Raw genomic sequence first — 17,548 nt, 5'->3', positions numbered from 1 at the left:
GTAGTATAAGGATTAAGGTGGGATACCTGATCCTGGTGACACTACGGATACGACCCGCTTTGTAGAGGTTTGCAAGTGTTGTAAACTACTGCAGATAGTAGATCTTGACCATTCATGTGGAGACGTGCAAGCAGGGGTGTCCTATACAAAGAGTTTGTATANTATTAAAACTATAGGTTATAAATATAGTATGATAAGTTGGTTATCATTTATATTTATAATAATATTAATTATTGGATAATTAAATCTTTTTTTCTGTAATATCCAATTGATTGGGAGGTTATTGGTGGTTCATGGTAACTGTGAGATAAAAGAAAAATTGTTTTCCTAATTTTAGTAAGTTTTGGCAAAAAAATATTTTGAGATTTTCTCTTAGAAAAAATCTCGCAGAACTTGTCAAGTAAATACAAATTTTTTAAGCGACAGCTTAAGCGAGCTAAACGGTTGTGTAGTGTTTTGTAGGCGACAGACACGGTACTAAGTGATGAGTTAAACGATTGCTTAGCTTTTGCTAAACAATTGGACATCGACCTATACGATAGGTTTCTGTCTTCTCCCACTTGCCCAATCGTGTACATGATTGTTCTTTCCTCCTTTGTCTGCCTTAAACCAAGTCCAAACAGAGCCCACCTTCTGGATTCTCAGACCGAGAATACCAAGGTAGTCTTCTTGGTGGTGTCATACTCAACTCGACGCTGTCGAGGTTCGTTGGAGGCCGTTTGTGTTGCTGGGGTGTTTGTGACTGAGGCGACCGCTGAGGACGAGTGTGTGGTGTTCGTGCTGTAGAGCGATCGTGTTGTTCGAGCATTCGAGGTTGCTGTATTTGAGCGTTTGTGAGCGAGGAGCATGGACTGTCTCTTATACACATCTAGATGTGTATAAGAGACAGGGTTTGCAAGTATTGTAAACTACAATAGATAGTAGATCTTGACCATTCATGTGGAGACGTGCGAGCGGGGGTGTCCTATACAAAGAGTTTGTATAAGACCTGAACCACGTGATGACTAGACTCTGTATATAACGTCGTTGATACTAGAGACTTACATCTCACCTAAACGACCATATGCGACACGACCTCAATCCTGAGTGTTTTGGGAACTCCTGCCTTTGAGGGCGGTCCTTTGATTAGTATGGGTGAGAGTGGCCAAATTGCTAACTCAAAATGCCTACCTTTTTGGGGAATTTTCTGATATGGGAGCTAGGAAGTCAATCCACAAGATGTAATTCACTCCTTTCTCGAAGCAGGGATAAGTAGAAAGATTGCTCCCTTAAGGGTTGATTCCAGGGTTTGAACATGGTGGTCACAACTTCTCTTTGGAAGAGAGGACGCTGTCATAGTAGGACTATAACTTATGTTCATTAGAGGGATCAGTGGTACTTAAGGAGTTAGATGTAACTACAAGGGCATAACGGTTATTGGCCCAACTGTACTTACGAGTGATCTGTGAAGGGTTGTCGCACTGCTGATTGGCTAAGATGGACACATTATATATTTGTGGTATGGAGAATTCAACTGTTGGTTTTAGTGGGGTGCCTGGCAGTTAACACATGGTGGATCCCGGGACTAAAGAGTTTAGTCAGTTATTCACGTACCATTGGAGCTTCGAGCTACAGGTCCATAAGGTCCCCTTGGTAGCTCAATGAATTCAGTTGAGAATTAGTTCTTGTTTGATTTGAAATGTTCAAATTGACAAGAGGTATTTTGATTATATGTGATATGATCGGTATGATGTATGAGATACATCTAGTGGAGGATAATGTAAATGAATTTACATTAAGTACCATGGAATAGAACAAGAATTATGATTTATAGTTCATGAGATGAAATATTAAAAACTATAGGTATAAATATAGTATGATAAGTTGGTTATCATTTAATTAATAATAATTAATTATTGGATAATTAAATCTTTTTTCTGTAATATCCAATTGATTGGGAGGTTATTGGTGTTCATGGTAACTGTGAGATAAAGAAAAATTGTTTTCCTAATTTAGTAAGTTTTGGCAAAAAATATTTGAATTTTCTCTTAGAAAAATCTCGCAGAACTTGTCAAGTAAATACAAATTTTTTTAAGAGCGACAGCTTAAGCGAGCTAAACGGTTGTGTAGTGTTTTGTAGCGGACAGACACGGTACAAGTGATGATTAAACGATTGCTTAGCTTTTGCTAAACAATTGGACATCGACCTATACGATAGGTTCTGTCTTCTCCCACTTGCCCAATCGTACATGATTGTTCTTTCTCCTTTGTCTGCCTTAAACCAAGTCCAAAACAGAGCCCACCTTCTGGATTCTCAGACCGAGAATACCAAGGTAGTCCTTCTGTGGTGTCATACCAACTCACGCTGCTGAGGTTCGTTGTGAGCCGTTTGTGTTGCTGGGGTGTTTGTGACTGAGGCGACCGCTGAGGACGAGTGTGTGGTGTTCGTGCTAGAGCGATCGTGTTGTTCGAGCATTCGAGGTTGCTGTATTTGAGCGTTTGTGAGCGAGGAGCATGAAGACGAGTCTACAAACGTTGTAGCTTTCTCCATTGTTCAGTTGTTTTTCATGCTTAATTTCTGTATTGATTGCATAAACTGTTTGTTTGAGGTTTATGACTGTAATTTGTAATTTCATACATGATTGTAATTTGGAATGATCTTTTTTCTACTGCTCATGAATCTCGTGTTCGATTTCCTTCAGATAGTACATTCTCCCACTTGGTTGATCGTAAGTTCGATCGTTGCCTTCCTCCATCCCTCTACAAAATCCAACAGAGCCCACACCTCCTGGATTATCACTCAGAGAATACCAAGGTTGTCGAGTGGCGGGTATCTAAGGGGTTGCTTGTTCGTAGAGAAGATTGTTCGTGATCTAAGCGACAACGAGAGATTGACTAGACGATTGTAGCGACAGCGAGAGGTTGTTGTTCCAGTTCTTCACGAGAGTGAGAGATCTTCAGAAGAAACGTTCTTCAAAGGTAAGTCTCTCACTCCTTTTATATTTAATTATGAAAGCATGTTGTAATTTGTTAGAAGATGCATAACTGTTCTGTATATTTGTGAGTACTTTTAATCCTGTCACAATGGACTTGGAAAGATCTTGCTTATGCTCATGGGTTCTCTTGAATAAGAGTTCCTTCAAAAAAATATGTCACGTGTGATTTTCTTTAATGGTTTTTTTAATTAGGTGTAGAAAGAGCTACATGAAGATTAATATACGCTAGACTATACTTAATCGTTGCACAAACCTGAATTATAATTCTTATGAAATAGTTTATAGTAGATACTAAATTATTGAGTTTTTTCCCTTAATAGGTTATAGAGTTTATATTGCACGAACTAATTATTCCATGTTAAAATTAATAAATTAAAGGAAGATTTTCAAAAATAGAAAAATAAAGGAAACTATTTACACAAAATAACAAAATTTAAATTTTTTTTATAGAGTTTGATAGAGGTCAATAGAAGTCTATCAGTATTTATTAGTGATGGAAATTGATAAAAGTCTATTGGTTTTTTTTTTTTACTATTTCTATAAATAATTCGACATTTTCTTTATTTGTGAAAATTTTCTAAATTAAATTGTTGCCAAACTACACACATTAAGACCACTTTGATAACCATTTTGTTCTTTTTGTTGTTTTTGAAAATTAAGTCTATGGACATTATTTCCCTCTCCAAATTTTTTTTTCTTTGTTATCTACTTTTCGCCAATGATTTAAAAAACCAAGCTAAATTTTGAGAACTAAAAAAATAATTTTCAAAAAGTTTTTTGTGTTTTTAAAATTTAGTTAAGAATTCAATATTATAATTAAGAAAGATGCAAATAATTGTATGAAATGTGCATGAAATAAGCTTAATTTTTAAAAACAAAAATAAAAAACTATGATCCCATTTGGTAACCAATTTTTTTTTTGAAAATTAAGCCTATGTACATTACTTTTACCTCTAAATTTCATCTTTTGTTATCTACTTTTTAAACTAATAGTTTAAAAAACAAGTCAAATTTTAAAAACTAAAAAAAGTAACATTTAAAAAATTATTTTTACTTTTAGAATTTAACTAGGAATTCAATCATCGTTGATACAAATTATTATAAGAAATGGAAAAGAATTAAGCTTAATTTTGGAGAAAATGAAAACCAACAAATGAAATGATTAACAAAAGATGTAACAAACGGGTCTAGATTATTACTAGCAGAATGTCACGTTTTTTTCTTAAATAATTAACAAAATTGATGTAAAATTTAAAAATTAAATAGGAATATATATGAAGCGTGGCCATGCGCAACAAATTGATCGCCCCTAATCTGGTCGGCGGTGGTCCACCGAACAGAAATCAGAAGAAATTATCGATCTTCTCTGGACTTTCGAGAAGGGAAAGGAATAATATTGTTGGTCGAGAAAAGGTTACCGTTCGCTCATGATCGTTCGTCCAAATCCAGTTGAAGACTGACCACACACAAACAAAAGAATTGGCGTTTCTTCTTTATTTGGGACATAAATAGAGCTTTCCCAAAAATTTCTGTATTCGATTTGTTTTTTGTTTCGATTGAAGCCTCTGGGAGGAGACAAGGATTTCTGTAGTTTTTTATTTAGTTGGAGGTGAAGATGGCAACAGTAGGACATGCCCGTCCGACCAGTTGGTTTAACCAGAAGATCGTCGATCCTCTCCTCCAAATCCTACAGAGGTTCTTCCTCTAACTGCGCATTTGAATTGTCAAATATATAATTTCTCTATTAGCAGGGAAGCTTGTTGGATAGGAATTCTGTTCTTCATTTGGTACAAATTTTGCATGGAATTTTTAATCTGAGGATCAGATATTGCTTGGCATTTTACAGCCTGTCTTTGATTGGAAGCATATTTGATTTTATTTTGAGTTTTTGTCTTCTAGGATGGAACGGAAGGCGTATCCCTAAGGGAAAGAATTAGAACTGCTGGTTTCAGTGATTTCAATAATTACTTTTTCCCTTCTGTTTTCATGGATTCTAGGAGTTGTTTTTGCCACCTCTTTTCTCAATAGGGCAAATGGTCCAAAGCTGTTCTCTTAATATCTGACGATAGACCTTGAAACAATTGCTAAAACCTTTATACTCCTCTTCATGGTTTTGTTGTTGAAGGGGCGCAGAGCCGAAGCAACTGGCATTCTCTGCAGCTCTAGGCATAACCCTGGGATTGTTTCCTATATGCGGTATATATTTCCTTTACAATGGAGAGAGTAATGCGCTCTGTTGCTCTTAAATTTAACTGCGTTATGTTAATCAAGATATGAAGTTTTTTAATGTGGTCAAGTTTATATTGAGGGTGGAAGGCTGAAGCTTTACTCTCTTTGTTGTTTCTGTATGTATTATTCCTTTGTCCATCATGGTTTCCCCGATCTTGGTTTGTTATTTGATTGGTGATAAAAGCATAGTAGTTTTTAAATCATCGGGTAAATATAAACATTTAAGCAGACATCAGCTTAAAACCAGTATGAAACATTTGAGACTGACGAGATATCAATCAGAAAAGGTGAGTATAATGTAGGTACTAGTGGGCATTACTATTATTTTTAGATAGAAACCAAAATAATATAGAATTCAAGGATAGATGGTATCAGGGTTATTGAAGAAGCTCCATTCATTCTCTTATTCTTTTTCTTGGTTATTTTTATTTGTCACTAAAGTAATTTTTTTACAGTAAGGACTTGTTAGAGATGTTAGGATAAATTTTTTGCTTCAGTCTATATGATTTGCTCTGGGTATATCTATGTTAAAGTAATGTGTGAAGTTTACGCCATTAATTTGATATTTTATCTTTCATTAACACAGGGGTCACTGTTTTCCTATGCGGGTTTGCAATTGCATTTCTTGGATCACTTTGTCATGCTCCAACAGTGATGCTTGCTAACTTTATTGCTACTCCCATAGAATTAAGGTACTTGTATGCTTTCAGTACTTTACATCTCGATAAAAACAAACAATGGAGAGTTGGATCTTATCTTCGTATTCTGATGTGATGTGGTAATTCTTTTCCATAGGGAAAAGCACCTCATATAAATTAACTTTTTCATGTAACTTATATATGCCTGGATTTCTTTAGTCAGGGGCTTGACCATGTTTCATCCTTATTATCTTGATTGTTTTTTTTTCTCGAAAGTTTGGTGGTGCCTTTCTTGCGCTTTGGTGAAGCTATTTCCGGGGGAGCTCGTTTTCCATTTACACCTGATGCTTTTAAGAAAGTTTTTACTGGCCAAGCTTCGCATGAAGTACTATTGAGTATTGCTCACGTGGTAAGGTTTTTTCTACTTTCTTATATCAGTGCCGTGCATGCAGGCTTATCAATTATTATTGTTACTCTTTGGTTTTGCTCAGGGTTAGACATAAGATCTGATCACCTATTAGTTGCCGTTCTCAAGATCAAACACTTCAATGAATGAATTGAATTGGTTTAAGAAGCTAGACGGTTGTATTATAAAAGATCCGTTTTAGAGTGTTGATATCAGCTGGGTACAGAATAAGGAGGCCTTCTCAGGTTTTGTTGACACTAAATCTCCACTTTTCTAGGGAAAACTCATATTCATGTTTAGATCTCTTCAAGGAGAATTTGAGTATGGATTTTGAAAAATTTCTCTCAGTTAGAGGAGTTAGACTTCAGCTCTTTTGGTGCAAACATATTTACCAAAACTTAGTCGAACGAATAAATATATGGCAGAGTGTATTGTATAAGGAGAGAGAGAGAGAGAGGTTGGGGGGGAGAGGGCGGATATGTGCATATAGAAGGGAGGATCATGGTTCACATACGGAGGTTCAGGATTGCTTTGATGCAAGTACGAAAGTATGTATGGTCTCGAAGTGTTAGAAGAGGGTAGCAAGTAACACCTCTTACAGTCTTTAACTTCCTTGGAATACACATTAGAGTGAATGGACAAATCGTGTATTGAAATGAACGCTATCATAGTAGGAAGACAATAGATTTGTCAAGATGGACCCAGTGTATTGTTCATTTCACTCATTGGTATGGCATTCAACAATGGCAAAATGGAAAGATGCATGAACTTAGTTTCTTACCAATTGTCAATTTCTCCTCTCAGTCGCCCTCAAAACCTCAAACTGCTTGTTGTATTTTTATCATAGTCATTTGCGTTCTGTTTATTTCTTTTCCCCTTTTTCCTAGTAATCTTGTTCTAGGTTTGTACATGAACATCAGTCATCTTTATTTGCTAATTCTCCCCTTCATGTGATATATCTGCCATGTTAAGTAATCTTGAGAACCTAACCAACCATCCATTGTGTGTGACTACATCATACTGTGTCGTCAATTACATCAATTACCAAGTTTATATTTCACTGTGGTTGTGCTGATTCTCAACATTTTCAGTTCTAATATGAGAATGTTAGTTTGTATATTGTCATTTTGCTCAGAGATTTTTGCACTGATAGTCTCATTCATGGGTGCCTTAACAATTAATGACCCACCCCCACAAACAAATAAAATCTAACTATCTACTTACGTCAAAGCACACTAACGCATTTTGTATAGTATCACATTAGGGATGTCTCTTCTATCGTAGCTCTAATCCAATGACTATGTCTATCGCGATTTAAATTTTTCTCATGCTTTGTTGTGCTTTTGCCATGGAATATTGGCATGGGGTGGGAAAAAATGAAAATCGTGATAGGCATGGCTATGGGTGTAGGGCTGTGAAAGAAAAGACATTCGTAACACGATACTATTTAAAATGCAATAAATGCTCGTTAACATAAGTAGAAGGTTAGATTTAATTTATTTATGGGTGCGAGTCATTAATCATTTAAGGGGTTGAAAATGGATCATCCGTACAAAAATCTCTTTTGCTTAGTTGCTTTATTCACATCAATAAACTGGATGAAAGTTTTGTACCAATATTGGCAGTTGTTGGGATGGCTTGTTGCTGCACCCTTTATTCTGGGCGTTGGATATTTCTTATTTTTACCATGTTTCAAGATTTTGGTCCGCAAGTTCGGCACGGTTGCTTCAAGCCCTAAGAAGTTGCCTCATTCGCACTCAGAAATCAAACTGAAGGTGAGAGATGTCTGATTTAAGGATCCCAGTCTCCCAGAAATGGTGCATTTCCTGGAAACTTGGTGCATTAACATGGTAACCTTCCTTTGCATGTATCACTAAGGCGTTACTGTGCTCGGTCGATGCCCGTTATCTGTTTTCAGTTGCTTCGCTTTGTAATATTATGAATAGAGTCTTCTGGATATCAAAATATCATAAAAGCTGGGCTGGCTACTATTACAGAATGAAACTGATGCAAGGATATTATTCTATTCATTGCATTATTGCATTGAATATGTAACCTACTTTCACCAATAAACCTTTGAAATGTCAAGTTCTGAAATTGAAGGGCGAAAATGAAATTTAATTTTATACAAACTTGAAATGGACCACAACGGTAATGTTTCCTTTTCAACATCCTAATGGTGTTTGGTGGTACGTTAAAGAAAATGCTTTAAATTTTTTTAGAGATTTTTTAATCCCTTTTTCCATTTTGACTTGACGTTTGAGATGGTTCCGCTCCGATTAGAAAAGTCAAATTCGGCTCAACTCTCCACTCTCAAGCTATTTATTTATTTTTCTTTTTAGAAGGTGTTTTTATTACGTAATTAAACATTGTAAAAAAAAACTTTAAAATATTTTTGTACATATATTTGGGTGGAAAATATAGGGTGAACGTAACTGAATCATCTGGACAATATGTATGTATTATGCGTATAAAGATTGTGTTTTTGTTCCGGTGTGAGTATCTTTTTCACAATGGTTTAACTGAAAATGTTGATCTGACAATGTCATAATATGTCGTTTTTAAGGAGTAATATTACATTATATATACAATTTATGATGTAATATTTATCTATTTATCAATTAAATGTCAAAAAAAAACCCAAAATATTTATAATTCAAAATATTTATACATATAACAAAATTTTATAGATTACAATAGACTATTATTTGTGTCTATTTGATAATAGTCTATGACAGTTTATCGTAGATAGATTATTGTATTTTGTTATTATTTGTAAATGTTTTGATTCATTTTCCAATATTTGAAAATAATCCTTGTATAAATATAAATAATACATATCTCAAGATAATGTATCAATTTCAAATGTTTTAGTCATGTCCATCTTATAATTTATAACTAAAGAAAATATTTTTAATGAATTATGTGTAAATATTTTCAACGGTTTTGTCATTTAAAAAAAAATCTATTTATAATAAGAATATATTCTTAATTCGGTGAGATTTTTTTTCCCCATAATGATTTAACTGAAATTGTTGATTTGGCAAAAATTCCCACGGAGTTGAGTCCACGCCTCGAAATCCCCGATTTGACCAGGGATGGGGGTCAAACTAGGGATTCTAACCAGGTCCTCAGTCGGGGACGGGAATGTATCCCTGCCCCGTCCCCGATTAATTTTTTTTATTTTTCAATATATATATATATATATATATATATAACGGGGATGGGCCCTCACAGGGACCCGTTTTCCTGGTGGGGAATCCTCGTCCCCATCCCTGCCCTCAATTGGCGGGGAAGGGAGAAATACCCTTGCGGGGACGGAGATGGGGAGTCCCCCCGCCCCGTTCCGACCTATTGCCAACCCTAGATTTGACGATGATATTAAATGATAAATTAGGAATTGGTTAATCAAAACTACAATTTACACAATATGTCTAACTATTTAACATATACATAGAGTATGTTTGGTTTAGCTTTTCAAGTATTTAATTTTAAAATTAAATCATAGAAAAAGTTGAAGTGATTGACAACTTCTCAAAATAGCTTTTGCAACACCTTAAAAGTGTATTTTAAATAATTTTTCTGAAAAGAGTTTAATTAAAAATGATTTAATTGAGAAGCATTTTTTTTTGTTTCTCTAGTCAATTCAAAGAGACATTAAGTTGATTCAATTAAGATATATGTAGTCTTTCTCAAGATCCAAAAAAGAAAAACATATGAGAGTCAATCTAGTAACAATTTAATATGAACATAATTTCATCCATCAAAAGTTATCCAAAATAATTGTGAACTAACAAAAGGTTAGACATTTGAATAATATATATTATTTAGTTTGAGAAGTTTATGCTAATCTAATAGATTTCATAAATTTTAAGTCCGTGAATATAATTAATTTGAAAATAGAGGCACTTTTATCATTGTGCCCTTCTTCCTTTCGAAGGAAACACAATAATTCTTTCTTTGTTCTTATATTGAATCAAAAGCAAGCTATAAACGTCACATTTTGAACACATATTGATTCTGCATAAATTAATTAAGAATTAATTAAAAAAAATTACAAAGACATAGATGCGATGATTAAGAACATACGAAATGCTAATACAAAGGTGTACGTATTTCCATATTCCCTCAAAAAAAGAAAAATCCTCACCGATTTCCCCCTTCACTCCAAGTCTTCCGGTCAGTGGGCAAGTCAAAAATGAAAAGCCTACCGATTTGTCCAAATTCGAAACCTTTTCTTCGTAATTTCCTCTCCGGTGTCGTTCCCGTCCATTATCTCTCAGATTCTGAATGATTCGAAGGCCTAATTTGGTGATTGTTCATAGAATTTTCTCGCGATCTCTCTATTTTGGGGGCGGAAATTTGGTTGAACTTGAGGTGATTGTTCTATTTTGCATTTTTTTATTTTTACTTGGGGCGTTTTCAATTCGGGATTTTGATGGTCTGGCAGTTTGTTTATGTCATCTGGAACTGAACTTACTCAATCGCTGACTACTTACTGGACTTTATTTTTTTTGTTTAATTTGATTATTTGCTATTTTGGTCGGTTTCTGTTTATCTCTTCAATTTGATTTTTGTTTTGTTTCTTATTTAGAACTGTTAATGTATTTGAAGACGATCTGTTGAATCGATTATGCTCAACTTGTTTTCTATGTGTTAATCTTCTAATGGCAGAATATTCAACCTAGCGGAGTAAGCTGGTTTCTTCTGAATTCGTAACAAAAAGGAAAAGTCTATCGGTTTTTCCCCTATTGCTTTAGATCTGTAACCGATAATTTACTTGCAATTTGTTTGGGTTTTGGAAGAATTCGCCAAAATTACTTGCAATTTTGTCACTTGAAGATCCAGACTGATGGACATCACATACTTTAAAATGAAAGGTGGATAGTAAATGGGTGTTTGCTTAGCTTAGCCTTGATTTCTAGGAGTTGTTTCTGTGTGCTGCTGAATTTGCTGGTAATCTTCCATCCTTCAAATGGATCCAAGTCAGAGCAAAATTTACTACTGTTCTGTTTCAAGGGGCGAACGTATGCTCTATGTGTATAGTAGTGGTGACCAGGAGATTGAGAATTTAGCTGATTTATGCTTGAAAAGTGCCCCTCCTTATCACAAGTGGTATTTTGAAACGTTGGGTAAAAAAACGTTTGGGTTCTTGATGAAAGAAGGGTATATTTATTTTGCAATTGCTGATGAAGTTATAGGTAATCAGGCTCTTCTCCAGTTTCTAGAGCAGTTAAGAGATGAATTCAAAAGGGTAGCAAAGAAAGGTTCACGAGGGAGTTTCTCAAGTATGAACTCCATTAGTCTGCAAGAACAGCTAGTGCCTGTAATTTGTAAGTTAATCACCTCATTGGAGAATGTCTCCCACAATAGTAAGGATTGGATGGCTGAAACTCCCTCCTCAAACAATGGTCTGTCTCCATCTCCGAGTAATGTGAATGGCCAAGTGGACATTTTGGCTTCCACGAAAGCCCCTCTGCTCGGGAAATCGAACAAACCAGAGAAGAAAAAGGGAAAGGATCATGTGGTAACGATGAGAGGTATTGAGATGGAGGAGCATAGAAAATCTACAGATAGAGGTTTGAAGATTGATTCAGTCTCTTTGGAATCCAGTAATCAGGGTGGATCGGGGTCTTCAATTCCGGTGCAGAAAGACAGTAATCCATTGAGGAGATCAAACTCTCAAAGCATCCGTAGAAGATGGTGGCGTCATGTGAGGATCGCGCTTGCTGTTGATGCTGTTGTATGTCTGATATTGTTTGTCATTTGGTTGATTGTCTGCAATGGTGTTTCTTGTGTTCGCTGAGAGTTTTATCTTTTTGTATATGGAACTTGAAAGATGAAATGGGGGAGATTAGAAAGGGTCAAGGGAGATATGTTAATGAGGTTAAAGTGTTTCTGAAGGGCCTTGACTGAGTTCACACTTCTGAAAAGTTGACAGCAGAATAAAAAAAGTTGTAAGTATATGCATACGAATTGTTAATAGGTATGATTATTCATATACTTATTGCTATTATATTTTAGGCTCTCACTTCTGCGGATTTCTTCAACTTAATAGTTACTTTTGCTGCGATATCTGTTTTGGGTTCTCAATTGATAATGATATTTCACTTGTTAATAACACTGTTCTCCCACCTATTCTTAATGTAATGTATACTTGTTTTCAGCTCAAACATGTGGGGATTTGTAGTATTGGTCTTGTTTGGGAAAGGATGTTTTATCTACTATGAGTTCACATTATTTTTTTAGACAAAAAAATTTTGCCCTTGCGGGGATGGAGCGACAGAAAGTTCACTAATTACTTAGTTGGCAGATCTCTTATCCAAAGAGGATCTGGATTTTCCAATGGATTTGCATTTTTGTTCATCGATTTTGTCCGGATCCCTCTTCTTCTGAAAAAAATGGACTTTGAAGTTTGATATTATTAATCATTACTAATTATTATAACAAATATAGAAACTATCTTAAATTGAGTTTTTCAAACAACTAACTTTTTTCCTCAAGTATTCTTGATCCATGTTCGTTCTAATGCGAGGTTAGAGACTAATAAAATTTTTTAATTTTTATATGTAATTACTTGTTCATAGATATGTGTATATATAGGGATCAGTATGATAAATGGAAAAATCAAACTGATCGATCGAACTGAAGTCGACTGATCGAAGAAGGAGAGGGGCTGATCAATGTCGGTTTGGAAAATTTTAAAAAAAAAAATTAAAGAATAAAATCGACCAAACCGATCAACTTTTACTCTTCAATGGTCGAGGTCGATTTGAACATTTACTAAACTAACCATTATTGGTTCAGTGGCAGTTTGGTTGGAAAATCGACTCCGATCAACTAATGGTGGTAGATCGAATAGATACATCATACCTTGTCTATGTGAGCGAGAAATGTAGAGATGATCTAAATAACTTTTTTTCTCTTTAAAAAACTTCTACTATTTTTTTTAGTTCAATTGTATAAATAACTTATCATATTGTATTTTGATTACTTTTCTCGAATTACGACCCAAAAGCTCAAGTTGACAGGTGAAGTTAAATTTAATAATATATCACCTAATACCTTACTTGTGGACTTGAAATATGAAAAAGGTCCGACAAGTGGAGATGAATATTAATCGGGGAGGAATTAACATTGCAGGAGTTTGAATACAAGACATCCTTAACCAATTTGCTCTGATACCATCTTAAATCACTGATTGAAGCTAGTGGGTAAAGACAAATTTAATTATATGTCACTAACACTCGCCATCTCTTGTGGGCTTGAAATATGAAGAAGGCCCAACAAATGGAAATCAATATTAAATATGGATGAAAAAACATTACAAAACAAAAGGATCTTCAACCAATCTGCTCTGATACCATCTTAGATCATCACCAATTGACCAAAAAATTTAAAGGAAATTATTTTAAATGACAAAACTACTAAAATATTTACAACTAATAGCAAAATTTCACATTATATCGCGGTCTATCATAGATAGACTATGATATTTTGTTATTATTTATAAATATTTTGATTCATTTTTTTATATTTGAAAACAACCCAAAGCTTAAGCTATTTTGTATTTATTTAATAATGTGTATTCAGACGAAAGTTTCTCAATTATTAGTTATCTTTTTAAATGCAATTATCAGTTGATGTTATGGTGTATAGCTTCAAGAATTCAACGGTACTTTTTTTTATTTTTTATTAATGAATAGGAATGTAGGCATAAAGGCCTATTTACATACAAAAAGTGATCGATCACTTAGGTAGCCGGTCATCTTAAGAGAAGTAATCGGATAAAGAAGGTAAGAACAACTTATTTTACCGCCGATTTTTTTTTTTTTACATATGGTTGTTGTCTCTAAATTACAAATGATTTAATATTTACATCAGCTAAAATTCAACTAAAACTATTCGACTATTCCTACACATTAGTTCTACCCACCCGAGAGGAACAAACTCATCACTGAGTTAGGTTAGGTGAGTTCAAATTCATCTAGAGGATGATTCTGATATATGTTTGAAATATTAAATGTTGAGCTAATTTTCATTGTTAGTGGAAGTTCTATGCGGTATGCATTGGAACCCAATTTCTCTAGTATAAGAAGAGGGCCTATCTTCTTGTTGGTGAGTTTGGAATGTTGTTATGTAGGCAGTCTAGTTTTCTTCAAATGTACAATGACCAATTCTCCTATTTTGACGTCAATAGGTCTTCTATGTTCATCAGCTTTAGGTTTGTAATCAACCGTAGATTTCTTTAAATGTTGGTGAATCTCTTCATGTATTTTCTTCACTCGTTCGGCCATGATATTTGCTTTGGCACTTAGATCAATTGAAATAGCAAGATTTAAAGTCAATCTCGGGACTTTAGTGTAGACAATTTCGAAGGAACATTCTCGGTGGAATGGTTGACCATATTATTGAAAGCAAATTTTGCGTGAGAGAACTTATTGACGGAGTTTATCTCCACTTAAACAATGTAGGAGGTTACCAAGTGTGCAATTAGTAGCTTCTGTTTGTTCTGAAGGATCTCTTACCGAAGATTTTCATGAGTGCATTCGGATCGCTCCAATTTCACAGTGACCGAAATATACAATATACATTCAAACTACAGTTATGCAAACGAACAGTCAATTAAAGGCATGCTTTGAACAAAAATAAACGAGGAGAGAGTTCCCATACCAGTTGAAGACATTCTTCAAACTTCGAAACTCAATGCATCGGAAGCCTCTACCCGATCAACCAACGCCCGAACAACCGTACGAACACGAACGCCGTGGGGACGACACCACCAGAAAAAAGCCCCATGTATTCTCGAAGTGAGAATCCAAAGCGTGGTCTTTGGTGAATTTGGTAGAGGAAGGAGGACAAACAAATCGTATAGGCGATAAGCAAGTGGGAGGGAAAAAGATGCTATCGTACAACACGATGCTTATCGTGTAGGAGAAACTACACGATCGTGTAGATTTTATTGAACGATCATTTAGGAAATGGTATACGATCGTTTAGCAAACTCGGCACACTATACGATCGTTTAGGGAAGCTATCCGATCATGTAGGAACTAGCATGCGATCGTTTAGACACGAGGTGGATGATCGTTTAAGCACAGAGCAACTATCGTATAGGCTCTTGAAATACTTAAGCAATCGATTACTTTTCACCAACACACTCTTTCTATTTCTTTTTGGACAACCATTCAAAATGAAAACTATTTTCATTCTAATTCATTGGTTACAATAACCGACACTGCCCTACTAATGCACGTCTGAACGTGAAAATTGGCTTAATTATCATATAATTAACCAATTAATTAATAATAAATATAATCATATTATATTTTTATCTTATAGTTTGATATCACATATCTACTATAGTATTTTCTCCTCTACTTGATATAAATATTTATATCTAATTTCCTCCAAAATAATGTATCTCATACATTTAGCCAATTATATCATATATAATTAACCAGTCCAGTTATATCATATATAATCAAACTTCCTCATGTCAATTTGAATATTTCAAATTAATCCAAACATTGATTCTCGACTTTATCCAAGCTACCCAGGAGACCTAATGGACCTGTGGCTAGAAGCTCCAACGGTTCGTGAATAGCTGACTAAATTCTTTAGCCATAAGATCCACCATCCATTTACTGTCAGGCATTCCACAAAAGACAAGCAGCTGAACTCTTCTTACCACAAATATATTTCTATGTCCATCGGATATAACCAATCATGAGTACGATGACCCTTCACAGATGCTCGTAAGTACAATTGGACCAAATTATCGTTTTGCCCCTATAGTTATATCTCACTCCTTAAGTACCATTGATTCCTCTGATTAACAATACAACGTAGTCCAACTATGTGAACACCTCTCGGGCCAAGAGAAGATGTGTGACACCACATCGTTCAAGCCCTGGAATCAGCCCTTAAGGGATCTATCTATCTACTTACCCTTGACTCGGGGAAGGAGTGAATTTCATCTTGTGTAGCTGAGTTCCCAGCTCCCAAATCAGACAAATCCCTAAAATGGTAGGTTTGAATCGGCGACCTGGCCACTCGCACCCATACAAATCAAAGGACCTCCCTCAATGGTAAGAGTTCCCAACTCACTCAGGATTGAGGTCATGTTACCTATGGTCATCCTAATGAAATGAAGTCTCTGTCATGAACGGTGTTATATAACGAGATGTTAATACTTCATGGTCAGGTCTTATACAAACTCTTTGTATAGGACGTCCTCGCTCGCATGTCCCCAACATGAATGATCAGGATCAAACCATCTGTGACAAATCACAACACTCGTGACCATTCCACAAAGCAGGCCGTATCCGTAGCGTTACCAGGATAGGATTTCCCTCCTATATCCATATACTACAGACCATTTTGGTTATCACTCAAGACATGATCCAGTTTTATGTCACCACATACATGCTTGAGTCACATACAGATAACCAGGGATTTTATGTTTATTGGTTTGTGGTAAAGCAAATAAAACAAGCAACTGAGCAAAATACAAAATGTGAAGTAAATATCATATATTATACAACACAAGCGTTCGTACAATCTGTTTACAAACTACAGGACACGAGACTTTAAGGCATCAACCCCAACAATCTCCCACTTGTCCTAAAGTGAAGTGGGGTGTACAATAAACTAGGGCATAAAAGCCCAGTATAAGAAAAATCTCCCAGTTTCCCTAGTCTAGCTGCTGGCGATCCTATAGACCCATGCTCCGTAGGTGACCCTCAAACCCTATAGCCGTGAGAGCCTTCGTAAACGAGTTAGCAACATTAAAATGGCCTGGGTTAGACTGATCTGTCTCATCTCCTCAACCTCTTGAGGCATTTTAGGACACACGTCCTTAGAAAAAGTGACTCCATGACTGAATTGCAGTAAGCCCTTCTTGGAGTCCTGCATCAAGTACTTGAGCAACATCTTGTCAATGTACGATGCCTGAGACAGTGCTAGCACTTTGTTCTTATGATCCCGAAAGATCTGTATACCTAGAAAAAATTGAGCCTCTCCCAAATCTTTCATTTGGAATTGAGTCGCTAGCCAGTTCTTAAGTGTAGTCAGTAGACCTACATCATTCCAATGAGTAGGATATCGTCTACGTACAACACTAAGAAGACTACTGAAGTGTTGATGATCTTCTTGTAAACACAAGGTTCATCAACGTTATGGTCAAAACCATATGACTTGATCGCAGTATCAAATCGTATGTTCCAAGATTGAGACGTCTGTTTCAGTCCATAAATGGACCGATTCAATTTGCTAGGGGTGATCCTTCAAACCGCAAA

At 35.4% G+C, this 17,548-nt stretch overlaps 2 protein-coding genes across 2 annotated transcripts; both read left to right on the top strand.

Annotated features, from left to right (window-relative positions):
* Nucleotides 1-4,264: 4,264 nt before the first annotated feature.
* Nucleotides 4,265-8,359, top strand: LOC120076335. The gene is made up of 5 exons (XM_039030130.1): nucleotides 4,265-4,670; nucleotides 5,101-5,171; nucleotides 5,791-5,896; nucleotides 6,119-6,251; nucleotides 7,874-8,359. Exons 1-5 carry the CDS (start codon nucleotides 4,591-4,593, stop codon nucleotides 8,036-8,038), a joined length of 555 nt encoding a protein of 184 aa, XP_038886058.1. The 5' UTR covers nucleotides 4,265-4,590; the 3' UTR covers nucleotides 8,039-8,359.
* Nucleotides 8,360-10,335: 1,976 nt separating this feature from the next.
* On the top strand, nucleotides 10,336-12,369 carry LOC120076744 (phytolongin Phyl1.1-like). The gene is made up of 2 exons (XM_039030646.1): nucleotides 10,336-10,625; nucleotides 10,923-12,369. The coding sequence occupies exon 2, from the start codon at nucleotides 11,224-11,226 to the stop codon at nucleotides 12,052-12,054; it is 831 nt and encodes a 276-aa protein (XP_038886574.1). The 5' UTR covers nucleotides 10,336-10,625; nucleotides 10,923-11,223; the 3' UTR covers nucleotides 12,055-12,369.
* Nucleotides 12,370-17,548: the final 5,179 nt, after the last annotated feature.

Source organism: Benincasa hispida, chromosome 4, assembly GCF_009727055.1.
Source record: "Benincasa hispida cultivar B227 chromosome 4, ASM972705v1, whole genome shotgun sequence".
NCBI classification, from domain to species: Eukaryota; Viridiplantae; Streptophyta; class Magnoliopsida; order Cucurbitales; family Cucurbitaceae; genus Benincasa; species Benincasa hispida.
Note: the sequence above shows the minus strand (reverse complement) of the source record. Positions and strands in the feature narration are given on the sequence as shown.

Excerpts from the sequence above, each read along its gene's own strand:
- LOC120076335 (XM_039030130.1), top strand. The coding sequence starts at position 4,591 with ATGGCAACAGTAGGACATGCCCGTCCGACCAGTTGGTTTAACCAGAAG. Across the intron at positions 5,172-5,790 it reads GGGATTGTTTCCTATATGCG|GGGTCACTGTTTTCCTATGC; the intron begins GTATATATTTCC and ends TCATTAACACAG. Across the intron at positions 6,252-7,873 it reads TATTGAGTATTGCTCACGTG|TTGTTGGGATGGCTTGTTGC; the intron begins GTAAGGTTTTTT and ends CAATATTGGCAG.
- LOC120076744 (XM_039030646.1), top strand. The coding sequence starts at position 11,224 with ATGGATCCAAGTCAGAGCAAAATTTACTACTGTTCTGTTTCAAGGGGC.